Source organism: Loxodonta africana, chromosome 23 (genome assembly GCF_030014295.1).
Source record: "Loxodonta africana isolate mLoxAfr1 chromosome 23, mLoxAfr1.hap2, whole genome shotgun sequence".
Lineage (NCBI taxonomy): Eukaryota > Metazoa > Chordata > Mammalia > Proboscidea > Elephantidae > Loxodonta > Loxodonta africana.
The window spans coordinates 67,440,085-67,459,287 of NC_087364.1; the positions used below are offsets into that span (position 1 = coordinate 67,440,085).

The following is a 19,203-nucleotide window of genomic DNA, read 5'->3' on the forward strand; positions in this document are numbered from 1 at the left end:
GCAGCCAAGCACTTTTATCACTGCGCCGCCAGGGCTCCTAACAAAGGAACTACATAAATACACCACGCACACTAACAATGCAATAGGGAAAGCTAAAGAAAAACAGACTGAAAGGGAACAAGTTGATTTGAGTTTTGAACACTGCTGTACTTTTTCATAAGTTCTGCTTTTTTGTATTTTGCAGATTGGATTTCTAGCACCAAATGAGCAGAAACTTGCCCCAACTATTGCAGAGCAGACAAAAAGGGGAAATGATGTTTGTTTTTGTTGAACTGAGAGAGCTCTGGTAGAGATATCTTCATAAATTCCAACACTCATAGGGTGGTCATTCTGGAGAAAACCCTATGGGCCAGTTCTGCTCTGTCCTATATGTCTTCATAAGCGTCAATATTTTTCGGGTGGTCATTCTGGAGAAAACTCAATGGGGCAGTTCTACTCTGTCCTATAGGGTCGCTATGAGTAGGAAATTGGCTCGACGGCGATGGGTTTTGGTTTCATTGTGGAGAAGCTATATCTGCGGTCTAAAACAGTATGGAAACACCTTTCTTCACCATATTTTTACATACTTTTCTTGACGGCTTATCTTAGAAAAGATTGCCATTTTTTAGAAACGTGTTTTCATGTATAAAATGTAAATTTTAAAGAAACATATTTTCATACGTTTTTATGTATATTTTCACATATAAAAATATAAATTCACGTAGGTATCTCCTGGATTTGGGTGGTTATACTTAAACAGTGCCCTTTGAAAGCTAAATTATCTATCATTTTGAGTTACCTTTAGACCTACCAATATAGTACAAACCTCTCCAACTTGTCTGATAGACATCCATGCTGTGGTACCCAACTAACACAATCTGTCATCATAAAACACCTCTCATAACATTCTGAGAATGTCAGAGGGATGAACTAATTTTTACTCCAGCCCTTGGTTGGTGGAAATGTAGTTATAGTAGGAGGCAGAGAAACCAAAGGGGTCTTAGAGAGGCGAAGCCCACCTTATACTTTAGAAGTCACAACCTTCAAGCTAGGTAGTTGCTTCTCAGCCCCCTTTGCAGTAGGCACGGATGTATGACCAGGGTGCTGCCAATCAGGCCTACTTTCTACCGCACTTTGAATTCAGGACCAGTAAGGCAGAGGAGTCCTGGAGTGGGGCAAACGGCTGAGCTCTTGACTACTAGCCAAAAGGCTGGTGGTTTGAATCCACCCAGAGAAGTCTCAGAAGACAAGCCTGTTGATCTGCTTCCAAAACGTCATAGCCTTGGAAACCCTATGGAGCAGTTCTACTCCGCACACATGGGGTTGCCATGACTCAGAATCCATTGACAGCAACTAACAACTATAAGGCAAAGAAAGAGGAAGCATAGAAGGTCCTTCCTGGGAGTGGCAGCTCTGAAGCATCACTGGCGTGGCCACAGAGCTGACATCAGGGCCCAGTGCCTGCACGGAGGGTTAAGGGGTGATCTGTCTAGACTAGATCTAGGGCATGATATAGATGTCATTTCTGGCTGCATAATCTCCAAGCCTGGATCTCCGATCTTCCTGGCAGGACTGTGAACTATTTGGTGGCCTTTCAGTACGTTTATTTTCTGCTTAAATTTTCAAGGCTTTGTTTCTGCTATTTGCAACTAAGAATTCTGATATTGGATAGGGAAAAGGGCAAGAATTCTGAGGAGCATCTTGTCCTGAAGGTAAAGAAGGAGGAGTAAGGACCCAGGAAGGAGGGAATCTAATTCCTGAAATGTGTCTTGTCTAAGAGTAAGAACGTGTACTCTGTTAAAATAAAAGCAAAGCAATTTATTGAAGGCTCAAAACAGTTTGAACCAGGGACACATTTGATCTCACAAAGTGAAACCAAACACTGGTGGAGTCACAAAGGCATATTTATGAGATAAAATCAAGAATCAGGAGGCAGGAAAACACAAAGCATGGTGGGGGTGGCTAGGATGAGCGGGGAGAAGTGCTTAGTAGCTATTGGTTGGAAACACGTATGTGGGCTATTTGGATTGGCGAGTTTCCTAAATTGTAGAAACACGTGACCAAGGGTGATCAAAAGGTAAGCATAAGACATTCTTTCTGAGAACATTCTGTCAAAAATAACTTGTTTTGGGTAAAATTTCCTGAGGGCTGCTGAGGGGATTTCTGATAAGGGTCTTGGATCAAGACCCTCCCTTAGGAACATTCTTTCCATATCTTTAGTTTAACCACAGAGAAAAACTTTTCCTTCGTTACGCCCTTAAGTCTGTCTAAACGTTAATGGTTGCAGGGAAATCAGCGAAAGCTAAGGTGGAGTCGGAGTACAGGCCTAGACCAGTCATTCTGACGCCAGTCAAGTGCTGTAGTTCTGAAGCTCCCACGCAGTTTCAATACCTTTCTATGAAATTTCTGACAACAATTATGTACCGTCTTGCTGATTTTCATATTTTGCTCTTCACGGCCTTTATCTATGCATTCATTCACCACATATTTATAGATAGCCTACTATGTGCCAGGTGCTATCTAGGCACAGGGTGACAACAGTGAACAAGACTCAAAGCACAGTTTCCACAACCACACAGGTTAGAATGAAGGAGGTAAATGCTATAGCACCTCTGCACATCCGCCGGTAACCTAAGGCTTTGCAATGTGCTTCATGCCATGGTTTACGGGAACAAAGGGAACTGAACAGCATCAACAATGGATGGGCAGGGCTGCCTGCTGGAGGTACACGCCATAGAAAGTATTTCCTGTGGCTTATACAGTAGTTCTTCTCCAAGAAGGGAAAAGTTAATGCAATGTCCTTTCTCCACTATCCTAAAGTCCCCTCGCAATCACTTTTCCGAATGTGTTTGCATTATCATTAAGGGAGGAAGTGTGATATGCACAGAAACTAGGAAATGTCTTGACTATTAAAGAAACGTATTAAAGGGTAGATCACCTCTTCATCCATCTAATGTCTTCCCCTATTTTTACATGAGCAATACTTGGTAACCCATGCAAATATATAAGCACAATAACAGTATCAAATAGTTTGGATTTATTCATGGTACTTACTTACTGATGGAAACTCTGGTGGCATAGTGGTTACGTGCTATGGCTGCTAACCAAGAGGTTGGCGGTTCGAGCCCGCCAGGTGCTCCTTGGAAACTCTATGGGGAAGTTCTACTCTGTCCTATAGGGTCACTATGAGTCAGAATCAACACGATGGCAGTGGGTTTTTACTTACTGACGCCTTTCTAAAAAGAATAATTACTTACTTTACCAAGCTTTTAAACTTTGCAAAAGTTTTTGGTTCACATCATGATATTCCTCAATTTTGGCAAAACAAATTTAGAGACTCCAGCTTTCTTGAATTCTCAGAAGATAGAACCAACTTGCATAGAGTAACATTATGACCAGTCCAAAAGGAAACGTACTACTTGTATTTGCATTTATTGAATTAAGCAATGAAACAGTAGCATGACCTAGAAAGCAGCCTGTGTTATTTTGTATGTTTTGTACCTGAAGTAAATCAAACAGCAGAGAACCAGTATGAGTGCATTCTCTGAGGCGTGGGATATTCTCATGACAAGTGTTTTGTCGTTTGGGCTGTTGTTGCACATATACAGTAAATCACGTGGACTTTTGGAATCTGCCTAACTTATCTAATCTAAACAGGAACTAAAGGAGCCCTGATGTCCCAATGGTTAAGCGGTTGGTTGCTAACCAAAAGGTAGGTGGTTTGAACCCACCGTGGGAGAGAAGACCTATAAAGATTACAGCCTAGAAAACTCTATGGAGCAGTTCTACTCTGTCACATGGGGTCACTATAAGTGGAATCTGACTTGACAGCACCTAACAACAACAACAATAATAACTAGGAACTAAGTGAGGATCCCAGGTGGCATAGTGATTAAGTGCTCCGCTGCTAACCAAAAAGGCCAGCAGTTCAAACCCACCAGCCGCTCTTTGGAAACCTATGGGGCAGTTCTACTCTATCCTATAGGGTTGCTAGGAGTTGGAACCTACTCTACAGCACCTAACAACAACATATGGCCAACAGGAGCCCTGGTGGCACAGTGGTTAAGAGCTCAGCTGCTAACCAAAAGGTCAGCAGTTTGAATCCACCAGCCACTCCTTGGAAACCCTGGTGGCGTAGTGGTTAAGAGCTATGGCTGCTAACCAAAAGGTCAGCGGTTAGAATATAGCAGGTGCTCCTTGGAAACTCTATGGGGCAGTTCTACTCTGTCCTATAGGGTCACTATAAGTCAGAGTCGACTCGATGGCAGTATGTTTTTTTAAGTCAGGATGAAAACCAGGGCTTTTGCAGATAACTCTTTTCCTTCAGATCCAAGATATTCTTTTCCTTCCCAAAACCAGTGATAAGAAATTCTCTACGTGTCATTCTACTGAAAAGTGTGGTGGTTAAGATCAGGATGAGTTCCATGAACTTCAGAGTTTTTCATTAAACGCGCTGCATTGCCCAATTCCGTGACTCACATTCTGCCCTCGCTCTTAAATAAACCCTTTCACCTCTACGTTCTATTCTTGCCATTTGTTGGTGGTGGTATTACGCGCATGCAGTTGGTACCCACTCATTCTTGCCAGTAGATGTTTAGAGCTTCAGGGAAATGTTAGAGTTAAGTGAAGAGGCAGCTTGCATCACTATGAGAGAGTATCTTTTATCTGCAGAATCTGTGAAATATTTTTGTAAGTAAAACTGTGATTAAAATTTTCCTCTAGGGTCGGAAACGGGGTCAGAGGTAGGAGGGAGATTTTTACTGTGTATCCATTTGTTCCTTTCGAATTTGAGTACTGTGTGAATGTAGTACTTAGTCTAACTAAAGTTTAAAGTATTTAAATAATAATAATAATAAAACCAGAGTCAGTCCTTAGTTAAATAAAAGCACCCTGTACTCTTCGTACTATTAACACACTATCTACATCCCTGAATAGCCATGATTTAATCAGATTCCTCCATCCAGCTCAAATATGGGTAATCAGTTTATACTACTGCCTCCAAGCAAACCCTACGGGGCAGCTCTACTCTGTTCTATAGGGTTGCTGTGAGTCGGAATCTACTCGTCGTCAATGGGTTGAAAGTTCTTTAGGAGTCCCTGGGTGGTGTAAACAGTTAACAAGCCCAGCTGCCTAACCAAAAGGTTGAAAGTTGGAGTTCTGGTATCTCAGAAGAAAGGCTTGGCAATCTACTTCCAAAAAAATCAGCCATGGAATACTCAGTGGAGCACAGTTCTACTCTGACTCACAAGGGGTCACCACGAGTTGGAGTCAAATCTATGGCAACTGGCTTAGCAGTGGGAAAGGTTATCTCCATTGTATGTACAGAGCCCTGGTGGCATAGTGGTTAAGAGCTCGGCTACTAACCAAAAGGTCGGCAGTTTGAATCCACCAGGCACTCTTGGGAAACCCTATGGAGCAGTTCTACCCTGTCCTATGGGGTTGCTATGAGTCGGAACTGACTCCACGGCACCTAACAACAGTGACATTGTGTGTATACGTATTGCATGAGTTGTTACTCTGGCAGGCTTTGGATGCAGAAGCTATCCTTCCATTCACACTGTTCCTGAGAATTCTTCCCCTTCCTCACTCCTCTGGCCCTAATCATCGTGGGCCCCTGCAAGTGACCAAGTCCTTTTTCCCTCACACCTACACTATAGATCCATCCTCTGACTTTGTCCCAGCGTTGCTTGTGGTAAGCTCTGTGATGACTGGATGAGGCAGGCATCTAGAGGCCAAAGGTCCAGAGGCAGGAGAAAAGGAAAAAGAGGGAAACCCATTATAGTCTCCACCCCTACTTCCCCTTACAGCACAGATCTTGCACAGCACCAGGCATGCAAATAGAAGACAAAAGGGAAGAAGGGAAAACCCCTTTCTAAGTTAGGAAATTACTTTGGTTAAATTATCTGAAACAGTTCAAAGTGAGGCAGACAGCTTGGACAAATGCTATTCTGATCACCATACCTTCACAAAGCATTTGAGAGTTGAACAAAAAGATACCCCAACATCAGCAATACTCCAGCTGTCTTTTAGGGCTGCTCCAGCATACATCAACTCCAGATACCGCCTGCCTTGCTTGTCTTCAGAGAGAGGAATGTGGAAATAATCCTTAAAAATCAAAATAGCGTATGATGAAAACACTACATCTCTACATTACTACACTGGAGCCCTGGTGGCGCAGTGGTTAAGAGCTTGGCCGATAACCAGAAGGTCGACAGTTTGAATTTACCAGCCACTCCTTGGAAACCCTGAATGGGCAGTTCTACTCTGTCCCATAGGGTCGCTATGAGTTGGAATCGATAGCAATGGGTTTCCAGCATTACTAGACCAATGATATAATCCCTTGTCTTTCACATTTTTTCACTGAGTGTAATTTTTTTGTGACAGAGGGTAAGAAGTATTAGACAAGGGCTCTTCACTTGGAAGTCTAGAGACCTCCCCAAAATCACTTTAGGTGGGGGAAAATTACATTTTTATTTTTTATTAACTCTAAATGAAATGGAGATTTTCCTTCAGTTATGCACACAGGCGACAAATCAAAGTAGCAGTAGTCAGTCATGCCTATGTCTCTGTCACTGATAGAAATCACAGATATTTTCACATCACGTTACAGTTGCTGCTGACATCTCATTAAATACTGTGTATACTGATCATCGCTTTGCAGTAACAATTATCAGACATTCTGCTAGAATTTGTTAGCTAACGTGTTAACGATGAAGCCCATGTGTTGCTCTATCACACATTTGTTTTTTAGTATTTGCAAATTGTGTTTCAATATAACTGGCTTGCTTTTCATCCTGTGTATTTTATTTTGTGCACTTAAAGACATTCTGAGGAGTCCATAGGCTTCACTGGACTAACAATGATGTCTGTGGCACCTAAAGGTGGAGGTGCCCTGGGGTAGGAGGTCTAGATTTCAGCCACCACAGTAACTTACTGAATATCACGTAACTGTGCTTCCATGGGAAACCCTGGTGGTATAGTGGTTAAGAGCTACAGCTGCTAACCAAAAGGTCGCAGTTCGAATCTGCCAGGCGCTCCTTGGAAACCCTGTGGGGCAGTTCTGCTCTGTCCTATAGGGTCACTATGAGTCAGAATCGACTCAACAGCAGTGAGTTTGGTTTTTGGTTTTTTATGCTTCCATGAATGCTCCTTAGCAAACAGAAATGGCTGTCTCCACATTAAATGCGATTTTGTGGTCAAGACCCAAATATTTGGCTAATTCCCCATGTTAGAGTGAATATTTACAAGACATTTATAAGGAAGATACTGTGCTTAAATTGTTTCTTATTCTGACTCTGTGATCTCGATGCAATGGTCAACCTCTCTGGGCTTCAGCTTCTCCTGAGGCAACAAAGAAGTGGCCCAGAAACTCTCTGAAGTCCTCTGTCACTCTTTATAATTGCTCGCTCACCAAGAAAGGCATAGATCTGAAGACAGACACACTCTACTTGTATAGCCTACAGTGAGTGTCCTATTTTTGTCCTTTGATGAAAAATTGCAGTAATACTGCCTGGCCCGTGCACAACTTACCAGTTCCCCAAAGAGAAGTGAAACTTTTTTTTTTTCCTGAGAATGCACTGGCTTGGTTTGCTTTCCTGTCCAATACCTTCATACTTTCTATTTTCATATCAAGCTATCATGTAAGCAGATAATTATATTTTCAAAGAGTTTTAGTTCCCTGTTGTTGTTGTTGTTAGGTGCTGTCCAGTCAATTTTCGACTCATAATAATAGATCCGATAGTATCGCTACCCCGTGTACATTTTTAACTCTGCTACATAGTTAAAATTAATACACAACTCATTGGTTCAGAGACAAATTTTACATACCTTTATCATCAGCTTGACAGCCTCCACAGTTTCATCTGGAGAAACATCAAACGGCTCAAAAGATCCCTCAAAGGCTATGAAAATCCTCATTTTGGGATTGCCTTCTCAAAAAATTCTTTTTTCGAAGGTGCTGATGGATAGATGGAAATATTCCAATTCAAGGACGAAAATGACAGCCAGAGACGCCGTCACAGTCACTGCCGAAGGTGAAGTGAAAGCATGTGAGGAGACAAGTCCAGCAGCATCACAGCGTCCGGCAACACGGACAGCAGGAGCTCTGTTGTAGCAAACGTTTCTTTGCATAAGGCAGGAGTCAACCAACAGCCACCTTGTTCCTATATCACGGAAACCAGCAAACTTGATACTGGTTGAGGCAAGTGCAAACAAGGTTCAAACATGTAGCACAAGAATGCCACAGAGAAATTACACTTTTGTGATGTGCCCACCACTGAGTGACTTGAGTCTATTCAATCAAGTACAGCTAATCGAAGGACTTTTCGAAATAGGTATTTGATCAGATGCAGTGGTACCGGGTGACACAAAACAGAGTTGATTTTATTGAATGTGGTAACCCTGAAAGTTCTCTGTAAATAACTGAGCTGACGCATTCTGGTTTCCGTAACAACTCTGTATACTGGTTTCCCAGCGGTATTTCTAATCCTGCCACGGGGTACAGAACAATACCCACTTGCACCAAGGAGATGAATGTGTAGGCAAATGACTGTGGCTTTCCCTTCCCATCCCTGCATAATAGAATCTGCTGAGTACCAACGTAATACAGCTGGTACTTCTTTTTGGCCCTTGCCTTTATGCTACCTAGAACAATTGACCATTGTTAAGTCCTTCAGCCTCCCTTAGTGTTGGTGGAAAACATTTCAAATCCCACTCAGTAAGTGAGTGAAGATATCAAGCACCATCACTCAAGCCTGCAAAAAAAACATGTTACTGGAACTTAATTCTAAGACCCTGCTCTGAAACCCCTCCATATGATATACCTGGTTTAAGGCTATTATACCTGATCATTTTTTCATATACAAAAATCTTGTTCTTCTTCCTGAAATTCCTACTGACCTGGGGCAGAGTTCTCGTCTTGGCATTTCTTTTTACTCTTAAAAAAAAAAAAATTATTGTGGAGAAAAAATACGCATATGACAAAAAATTGCCATTGAACCATTTTTCAGTGTACCATTCTGTGACGTTAATTACTGTCACCGTGTTGTATCACCATCAGCACCATCTGTTTTCAAAGGTTTTTCATTACCCAAACAGAAACTCAGTACTCCTTCAGCAATAACTTTCATTCCTTCCTACAGCCAGTCCCTGGTAACCACTAATACAGTTTGGTTTCTATGTTTTTGCCTGTTCTGGATATTTCAGATAAGTGGGATCATGAAATATTTGTCCTTTTGTGTCTGATTTATTTCATTCTGCATAATGTTTTCAGGGTTCATCTCTGTCATTCGATGTATCAGATGTCATTTCTCTTTAAGGCTGAATAATATTCCATTGTATGGATATACCACATTTTATTTAGCCATTCATCTGTTGATGAACACTTTGGTTGTTTCCATCTTTTGGCTATTGTGAATAATCCTGCAAAGAACATTGGTGTACAAGTGTCTTTTTGAGTCCCTGCTTTTAAGCCTTTTGGGTATATACCTAGGAGTGAAATTGCTGGGTCATATAGTTGTTGTTGTTATTAGGTGCCATTGAGTTAGAACTCATAGCGACTCCATGTACAACAGAACAGAAACACTGCCCGGTCCTGCACCATCCTCACAATCGTTGTTATGCTCCAGCCTATTGTTGCAGCCACTGTGTCATCTATCTCATTGAGGGTCTCCCTCTTTTTTGCTGGCCCTCTACTTAACCAAGCATTATGTCCTTCTCCAGAGACTGATCCCTCCTGACAACATGTCAAAAGTATGTGAGACATAGTCTCACCATCCTTGCTTCTAGGGTCATTCTGGTTGTACTTCTTCCAATACAGGTTTGTTCATTCTTCCGGCAGTCCATGGTATATTCACTATTCTTCACTGGCACCTTTAAGCTTAGTGGGATGGCAAAACTGACCAATCCCCTTGTTAAGGCTTCATACATCTTATTTGAATGGTCCAGCCCCCACCAAGTGTTCCATGCACCTTTTTTGCATTAGCAGCAAGCTGTCCAGTCCCCTTCGTGGGCTACAAACATCTTATTTGCATAGTCCACCTAATCATTGGTGGGAGTTACAAGACCATGGTGATAAAGGCCATTCAAAAACGATCCATAGCACCACAGATCTACTTAAATAGCTGATCCCTATTCTATGAATACATAGGGTATGATGAAATTGAGGAGCAAAAAACCCTACTACCTGCCTCAGATTACACAGCAGAGTCATCTGACTCCAACCTAGGGCCTTCACTCTCATGTTGTATTGACTCCTCATTGTTTACCATTGTGGTTCAGAGCTCAGGCTCTGATGTCAATGGACTTGCATTCAAATCTCTGTTTCATTTCTCACTAGCTGCATGAGTTCAGATGAATTTTTTCATTTCTTTGAGTCATGGTTTCCTGATGTATAAAACTGAACCTAATAGTAGGACCTAAGCTTGTCATGAGGAATAATAAAATAATGTACAGAAGTACTTAGTGCAGTGTTACTGCTGCTGCTGCTGTTATCGTAATTTATTTATTTATTATTTATTTTGAAGGGAGCAGTGGAACAAAGGAGAGCGTGGGAGTGTTTGGAGGGCACTGTTCTCTTGGGGGATAGAGGGTTAGCATGGGGAAGAACAATGTTAAAAGTAAAGATGGGAAAGGTTTGAGATCAAGCTGTGCCTAACTAAAAATTTTACTTAGCACCAAACACAAAGAAATCAATGCATAAAAAGTGAAATCACTATAAAATAGCAGCTGGAGAGGTAAGGCTGAGAAGGAAGACTAGAAATAAAAAGTAGGAAAGGCTACAAATAGCAATCAACCCTAGAAATTTTTGTACAGTGTGTGTCATTTTATATTATTTGGCTATTATTACTATCTAACACACCTAGTGTCTTTATCGGATCATCTGAGCACATGGCAAATATAATTAAGCAATTCCCCTATGTCTTTCTTTTTGGAAATGAACAAATTAGGGAAGATGCATTTCATTAAATTGCCAAGATTGATAATACTTAACTATAATCAGGACGGAAGCCAGGAAATTTTCCAGGCTATAGAATTCATCATCAAATGCAAAGCCTCCTTGCAATGAAGTGAAATTGTGTAATTGACAGCTGGAATAAACTCACGCTTGATACAGGAAATAATAAGCACAAACAGGAAAGAAATCTACAATTAGGAAAACAAGCAGTATTGAGGAAAATAACAGTTACAATAGAGATAAACACAGTTTATTGTCAATTGAACTAGAACAAATAGTGGGCTGATTGAAGCACTGTGTAAGTGTCATTGTGTTGGTTGGAATATTTTATATCAATACAGGACTTTTAAATTCTAACTATAACCACTGTCCCATTTAATACAAACACATTGTATTTAGTAATCTGTTCCCTTCTGCACACACATGTTAGTACACGCACGTGCTGTTGACTTGTCTCCTAATTTGCATCTAAGTTGTAGAGAAATTTCTTAATTTTTCATCAAAGCCCCTCAGGTTAGAACAATGCCGTCTCAGATCTACTGTGTTCTCATCTTTACTGTCAAGTGCCCTATTCTATGGACTTGCCTTCTCTGCCTGAAAACTTATTTTGATCTTGCAATCTGCAAGATAGTGGCGGTAGAGGGGAGCTTATCAAAACTGAGGTGTCAATGGTTGCAGTTAAGTTGCCAATATCTGCCTTTCTTTTGAATCCAACAAAAAGACTTAATGTAGGAATTTCAGATACCATCGTAAAGTTTCCATGTGGAAAAATTTGCAGGCAGGAACCAAAGACTCCTCAAAACATACTATGTTTCAATTGCCTCATATGTATGCGAAAGCTGAGCAATGAAGAAGGAAGACAAAAGAAGTGTTTCGTTCTGTTCTGCATAGGGTCGCTATGAGTCGCAACCGACTCAACCGCACCTAACAACGACAGTACATAGGTTGCTATCCTTTAGAACTGACTCAATGGTACCTAACAACAATAAAATAATAACAACATATTATTTGGGATTTTTGCATATACATTCAAAGTGAGATTGACCTATAATTTTTCTTACTTGCGCTGTCTTGTCTTGTTTTGATATAAAGGTTATAGTGCCCTTGTAGAATTAGTCAAATAGCTTCCCCCTTTGATTCTATGAAAGTTTATAACAAGTGGATTTTCTATTCCTTGAAGGTTTTATTAACTCACCTCTGAAACCTTCTGGAGTTGATTTTTTAGGGGTGAGGGTTGCGAATTTTTGCGTACAATTTCAATTTCATTAAGCTGCTTAGGCTTCCCACATCTTCTCAGGTCAGTTTGGGCAAGTTAAAAAAATTTTTTTCTAGGAAATTGCCAGTTTGATATTTTCATAATTATTCTTGTTACTCATGGTATTCTCCTCAATATTCAAGTTGTTCACAGTATTCTCTTAAAAATTTTAAAATACCTAAAACTGTCTAAAGTTAAAACCTAATAATATAAATTGACTTCTTCTTTCCTGGTCAGTTTTGCCAGAGATTGGCATGTTTTAGTAATCTTTGATACAAATAAGGTTTTGGCTTTTGTTAGTTTTCTCTATTGCATTTTTGTTTTCTATTTCATGAATCGTTTGCTTTTGTTTTTCTTTATCTTTTATGCTTTTCTGGCTTACTATGTTGTCTTTTTCCCAACTTCCTCAGTTAACTGCTTATGTCTTTAGGTGTCAATCTTTCTCTTTTTCAGTGAGTTTTGAATTTAACCTTATAGATCTTCCTTTCTATAGTGCTTTAGCTGTGTCCTACAAATCTTGATACGCAGGTTTGTCACTGATAATCAATTTTAAATATTTTCTAACTCCAGTTATGATTTCTTCTTTAATCAACAAATTCTTTGGAGATACAGTTTCAAATTTTCAAATGTATGAAATTTGGGGGCTAATATTTGGCTTTAGTTATTGATTTCCCATTGTGTTGTATTCTGATTACAGAACACGGATTATAGATCACTGCCTCTTAGCTATTTGTTGAGACTTGCATTATGACACAATATGCTGCCATTCTGGGAAAGATTCCATTTGTGCTTGAAAATAACATGTATAGGGTGCTTTGTGTGTTCCGTGTGTTGTTCAAATATTCTATATTTTTAGTATTTTTTTATCTGCTGGATTTATCAGTTATTGAGATTGGTGTATAAAACTCTATTGTGGTCATAAACTCCTCAGCTTTTCCTTATAAGCTTGTCAATTCTTTAAATATTTTGAGGCTATGTTTCTAAATGCATGTTGGTTCAAGAATGTTATAACTTCTTTCAAATTGTTCCTAGTATCATTATTTAATAATTCTATTTATCCTAATAACAGTGGTTCTGACTTTAAGGTCTTTTTTTTTTTTTCTTTCCCCCAATAGTAATAGAACTATACTTGCTTTCTTTCAGTGGTTATTTACCTTGTATATCTTTCCTCTCCTTTTGCTGCCAACCATTTGGTGTCTTTTGAGTTTTAGTATTGCCTTTTTGTAAAAAAGCATGTAGCTAATAATCTATCTTTTAGCTGGCAAGTTTACCCCAGTCACAGTTTTTAGAGATTATTTATGTATTTCTTCCATCTCATTTTGTCTTTGCCATTTACAATTCCTTTTATTTATTAATTTCCTATCCCTTCCTTCTACTTAGTAGACTGTGCTTTCTTTATTCCCTTCTACTGGTTTGAAAATTATACTCAATTTCTCTCTCCATAGTTTCTTGTACTGCTCCCCTTCTTTCTGGGTTCTATTTTCATCTTCCTAAAGATATCCTTTATGTATATATATAGTATCTTACTGAGTTTTTGGTGAAAGTTTACATAGCAAGTCTGGTTTCCATTTGACAAATTCCACACAAATTGTTCAGTTACGTTTATTACAGCGTATCAGCATCCTCTTTAATTGTGTTCTGTTTGCTCCCTTTCCAGTGCTCTAGTTTCCCTGCCCCCTTATCTCCTCATCCTTGCTTTCGAGTAATTGTTGACCTGGTCTGGTACTAATGGTTTTTAACTAGGCCACCAATCTTACAGATAATATACTTTATTTTATGTGCCATCCTGATATTTTGCTAAAAGGTGATCATAAGGGATAGGCTTGGTTCTAGGTTTAAAAAGCATCTCAGGGTGATAATCTCAGGGAGTCCTCTGTTCTTTACTGATCCAGTTTGTCTTTTTTGTTGTTGTTGTTCCGTTTATTTAATACATATAAGAATTTGAGTTCTGCTCCATTTTTTTCTCCCATTCTATTCAGGACCAACTCTTTTGACCCTGGTTAGAACGGTCGGTGGTGGTAGCCAGGCACCATCTCGTTCTTCTGGTCTCAGGGTAGATGAGATTGTGGCTTGTGTAGACTGGGTTTCTTCTCTGACATTTTGGTTACCTTCTTAATATTTAGCTCCTGGTGAGTAGAGACCCGTAGTTGTGTCTTAGGTGGCTACTTACAACTTTTAAGACCCAGGTGTTACTCACTTCAGTAGGATGCAGACAATGATTTTTGTAAACTATGTTACATCAGTTGACTGAGTTGTCACATCAGACTATGGTCCTAAACCTTCAGACTCAGAAAACCAATCTTGGAAAGTCTTTGGTTATGTCTGAGGATTATCTGTACTTGTGTCTTCAACGAATATACATGCCTGCACCCGCATATTTGTATTTACACATATCGAGCCCTGGTGGCAAAGTGGTTAAGAGATACAGCTAACCAAAAGGTTACCAGTTCGAATCTGCCAGCTGCTCCTTGGAAACTCTATGGGGCAGCTCTACTCTGTCCTACAGGGTCACTATGAGTAAGAATCACCAACAAGTTTGTTTTTTTTTTGGTTTATAGTTATTTCTATCTGTTCTCACCTATGTGCACACCTGTACCTACTCATATACCAATTTGCCTATATCCATCATATGTGCCCAAACACTCGTTTTTACTTTGGTTGTGCTGTCCTGAATAGATTCTTTAGTTCTCTCAGTAATAGTCTCTTAGTGGTAAATGCTATCTGTTTTTCTCCCTGAAAATGTCTTTATTTTGACCTCACCTTTAAATAATAACTTACCTACACGTATAATTCTATGCTGACAGTTGTAATTTTTAGTATTTGAAGATATTATTTTATTGACTTCTAGTTTCTTTTGTTGTTATTGCAAATTCAGCCGTCGTTCCTTTGTTCATATTTTATCTTTTCTCCTCTTCGGTTGCTTAAGAACTTCTGTTTTTCTGCCATCTTTAAATTTCACTACAATGTGCTTAGTGAAGTTTGAATCTATTTCGTGCTTCTCAAGAGTGTATTTCCTGGAGTGGAATTTCTGTGTCATAGAAGTTTTTCTTTTTCAGTTTTCCTAGATAATTATTTCCCAAAGTGATAGTATCAATTTAACACTCTTGTAAGTTCTTCCATCTTTATATTATTCATACGAATTGTTGTGTGCTTGTTATTTTACATCTTTGTTAGCAAATAGAGGAAGACTGCCTCTTAATGCCACAAATAAGAAAGGAAAAAATTGAAATTGTACATCAATCATCTTGGATATTAGAGAGGGAAGCAAGTCATCTCGAGGGAAAGAAACCATAGCCGGGTCATTTGTTAAGGTATTTAACATTAAACAGACCTCTTTTTTTTTTAAAATAATTTTTATTGTGCTTTAAGTGAAAGTTTACAAATCAAGTCAGTCTTTCACCCAAAAACCCATATACACCTTGCTACACCTCCCAGTTACTCTTCCCCTAATGACACAGCCTGCTCTCTCCCTCCACTCTCTCTTTTCGTGTCCTTTTCGTCAGCTTCTAACCCCCTCCACCCTCTCATCTCCCCTCCAGGCAGGAGATGCCAACATAGCCTTAAGTGTCCACCTCATCCAAGAAACTCACTCCTCACCAGTATCCCTCTCCAACCCATTGTCCAGTCCAATCCATGTCTGAAGAGTTTGCTTCAGGAATGGTTCCTGTCCTGGGCCAACAGAAGATCTGGGGGCCATGACCACCGGGGTCCTTCCAGTCTCAGTCAGACCATTAAGTCTGGTCTTATGAGAATTTGGGGTCTGCATCCCACTGTTCTCCTGCTCCCTCAAGGGTTCTCTGTTGTGTTCCCTGACAAAGCAGTCATCGGTTGTAGCCGGGCACCATCTAGTTCTTCTGGTCTCAGGATGATGTAGTCGCTGGTTCATGTGGCGCTTTCTGTCTGTTGGGCTTATAATCACCTTGTGTCCTTGGTGTTCTTCATTCACCTTTGATCCAGGTGGGTTGAGACCAATTGATGCATCTTAGATGGCTGCTTGCTAGCATTTAAGACCCCAGATGCCACGCTTCAAAGTGGGATGCAGAATGTTTTGTTAATAGATTTTATTATCCCGATTGACTTAAATGTCCCCTGAAACCATGGAAACAGACCTCTTTTTGTTTAATTCTTCTCAACTCCTCCAAAATGAGTGAGCTTTTTTGAAAAATCCTTCTGAATGATACTTGTCTCTTTGTCTTCTGAACTTTTCACGTACTATCTTACAAAATGAGTCTACTCATTAATTTGAAACTTGGCAAGGAGATGAAAGGCTTTTCTAACCTTTGTCCAAAACTCACCTAAAAAATATTTGGACGATCTATTGATACTTTTTCAAATTTGCCTACAATGAACAGATTATATATATATACATATGTATATATTTCAAATTTGCCCACTATGAACAGGTTTTAGACATATATATATGATGTGTGTGTGTGTGTGTGTGTGCGTGCAATGGCATGTCAATACCATGGGCCACATTAACCCCTAATGTTCTTGAAAATCATAATTTATGTATCTCTCAACCTTACCGTGTCTAACCCAGTTTTGTTCTTTTTAATTAGTTCATTTTCCAAGCTATTTTCTTCCTGTTTGTGTTCCTTCAATACAGCAGGGAAAATAAATGCTTCTACAGGGTTAATATCATTCGTCTGCCTAAATGCAGTACAAATAGCACACAAATTTGTTGAGAACTGAGAGAACTATATCTACGGTGATCTGAAGAGCATATTGAAGCGGGAATTAAAATATTCGGTATTCACGATGCTTTTATTTAATGAGTAAACAAAGTACTTCTCTTTGCTTTCTTACCTGTAAAATGTATTTTTGTTCTTTACAATGTCATGCAAGAAATCTGACTTCACCTAGAAACCCATTTAAGATAGTTTAATAAAGGAATGCTTAGAGAGATCTTAACTATGTGTTTACTAGTTCTACTAATTACACTAAAAATTATGTTTATATGAATTCATAGTAATATTTCCAATCCTGGCTTTTATTCTATGATTTCCTTAAGGTGGGACTATATGTCATTTAAGTTTTGAACGTCTTCACAATCAAGGAAAATTTAAGAGTACATAGAAGAGGAAAGTACCTTTGGGCCTTATTTATTTGTTTTTTTAATTTCTTGCATTTAATTTTTGAGTAGATAAGATTCATATGGTTTGAAATTCAAAAGACACAAAGAACACGCAATAGGGAGTATTCTTCCTACCCTGTCACCTAACCACTCAGTCTCCCTGTTCCCACTTCCACCCCCACCCCTACCCCCTCAAGCAATCAAGGTTAAAATTTCAACCAATGGTGTTCCAGTGCTGGTCCCCGTGATAGCACGCCCATCCCCCACCTTTAAAGATGAGGTTGAAAAACCTGAAGTATGTAAAGGCCTCATTACCGACTGCCAATCCAAATCAAGTAGATTTCGACTCATGGTGACCCCCACATATGTCACACTAGAACTGTGCTCCATAGCATTTTCAATGGCTGATTTTTCAAAAGTAGATTGCCACTTATCTGTCTGTTTGTTGTACTATGGTGGCTTGTGTGTTGTTGTGATACCGGAAGCTGTGTCACTGGTATTTCTAATACCAGCAGGGTCACTCATGTTGGACAGGTTTCAGCAGAGCTTCCAGACTAAGACAGATTAGGAAGAAAGACCTAGTGGTGTATGTCTGAAAAATACCAGCCGGTGAAAACTTACTGGACAGCAGAAGAACACTGTCTGATACAGTGTAGAAGTTGAGGCTGTCAGGTTGGAAGGCACTCAAAATACTACTAGGGAAGAGCTAGCTGCCTTCTCAAAGTAGAGTCGTTCCTAATGATGTAGATGGAGTAAAGCTTTTGGGGTCTTCATTTGCTGATGTGGCATGACTCAAAATAAGAAGAAACAGCTGCAAAACATCTATTAATAATTGAAACTTGGAATGTGTGAAGTAGGAATCTAGGAAAACTGGAAGTCGTCAAAAACGAAATGGAACACGTATACTTCGATATTTTAGGCATTAGGGAGCTGAAATGGACTGGTATTGGCCATTTTGAATTGGACAATCATATGGTCTATTATGCCAGGAATGACAAATTGAAGAGGAAAGGGATCGTATTCATCATCGAAAAGAACATTTCAAGATCTGTCATGAAGTACAATGCTGTCAGTGACAGGAAAATATCCATACACCTCCAAGGAAGACTGGTTATTATGACTTTTATTCAAGTTTATGCAGCAACCACTGAGGCCAAAGACGAAGAAATTGAAGTTTTTTTTTTACCAACTTCTGCAGTCTGAAATTGATCAAACATACAATCAAGATGCATTGATAATTACTGGTGATTGGAAGCCGAAAGCTGGAAACATAGAAGGATTGGTAGTTAGATATTTTGGCCTTGGTGATAGAAAAGACGCTGGAGATCATATGATAGAATTTTGCAAGACCAACGACTTCTTCATTGCAAATACCTTTTTCACCAACATAAACAGCGACTATACACACGGACCTCACCAGATGGGATACACAGGAATCAAATTGACTACATCTGTGGACAGAGATGATAGAAAAGCTCAATATCATCAGTTAGAACAAGGCCAGGGGCTGACTGTGGAACAGACCATCAGTTGCTCATATGCAAGTTCAAGCTGAAGCTGAAGAAAATCAAAACAAGTCTGCGACCTTGAGTACATTCCACCTGAATTTAGAGATCATCTCAAGAATAGATCTAACTCATTGAACACTAATGACAGAAAACCAGATGAGTTGTTGAACGACATCAAGGACATCCTTCATGAAGAAAGAAAAGGTCATTAAAAAGATAGGAAAGAAAGAAAAGATCAAAATGGATGCCAGACGAGACTCTGAAACTTGCCTTTAAATGCAGAGTAGCTAAAGTAAAAGGAAGAAATAACGAAGTAAAAGAGCTGAACAGAAGATTTCAAAGGGCAGCTCAAGAAGACAAAGTGTTAAAATGACATGCGTAAAGACCTGGTGTTAGAAAACCAAAAGGGAAGAACATGCCCAGCATTTCT

The 19,203-nt window shown here is 39.6% G+C and overlaps 1 protein-coding gene across 1 annotated transcript in view; it reads right to left on the reverse strand.

Annotated features, from left to right (window-relative positions):
- ANKUB1 (ankyrin repeat and ubiquitin domain containing 1) overlaps positions 1-17,451 on the reverse strand; it is a 50,716-nt gene extending 33,265 nt beyond the window's left edge. Inside the window, exons 1-2 of the mRNA XM_003416159.3 lie at positions 7,807-17,451; positions 5,941-6,084 (exon numbers count right to left, since the gene is read on the reverse strand). Of these exons, the coding sequence (XP_003416207.2) occupies positions 5,941-6,084; positions 7,807-7,896 (234 nt within the window). The 5' untranslated portion in view covers positions 7,897-17,451. The remainder of the gene's footprint in view (positions 1-5,940; positions 6,085-7,806) is intronic.
- Positions 17,452-19,203: the final 1,752 nt, after the last annotated feature.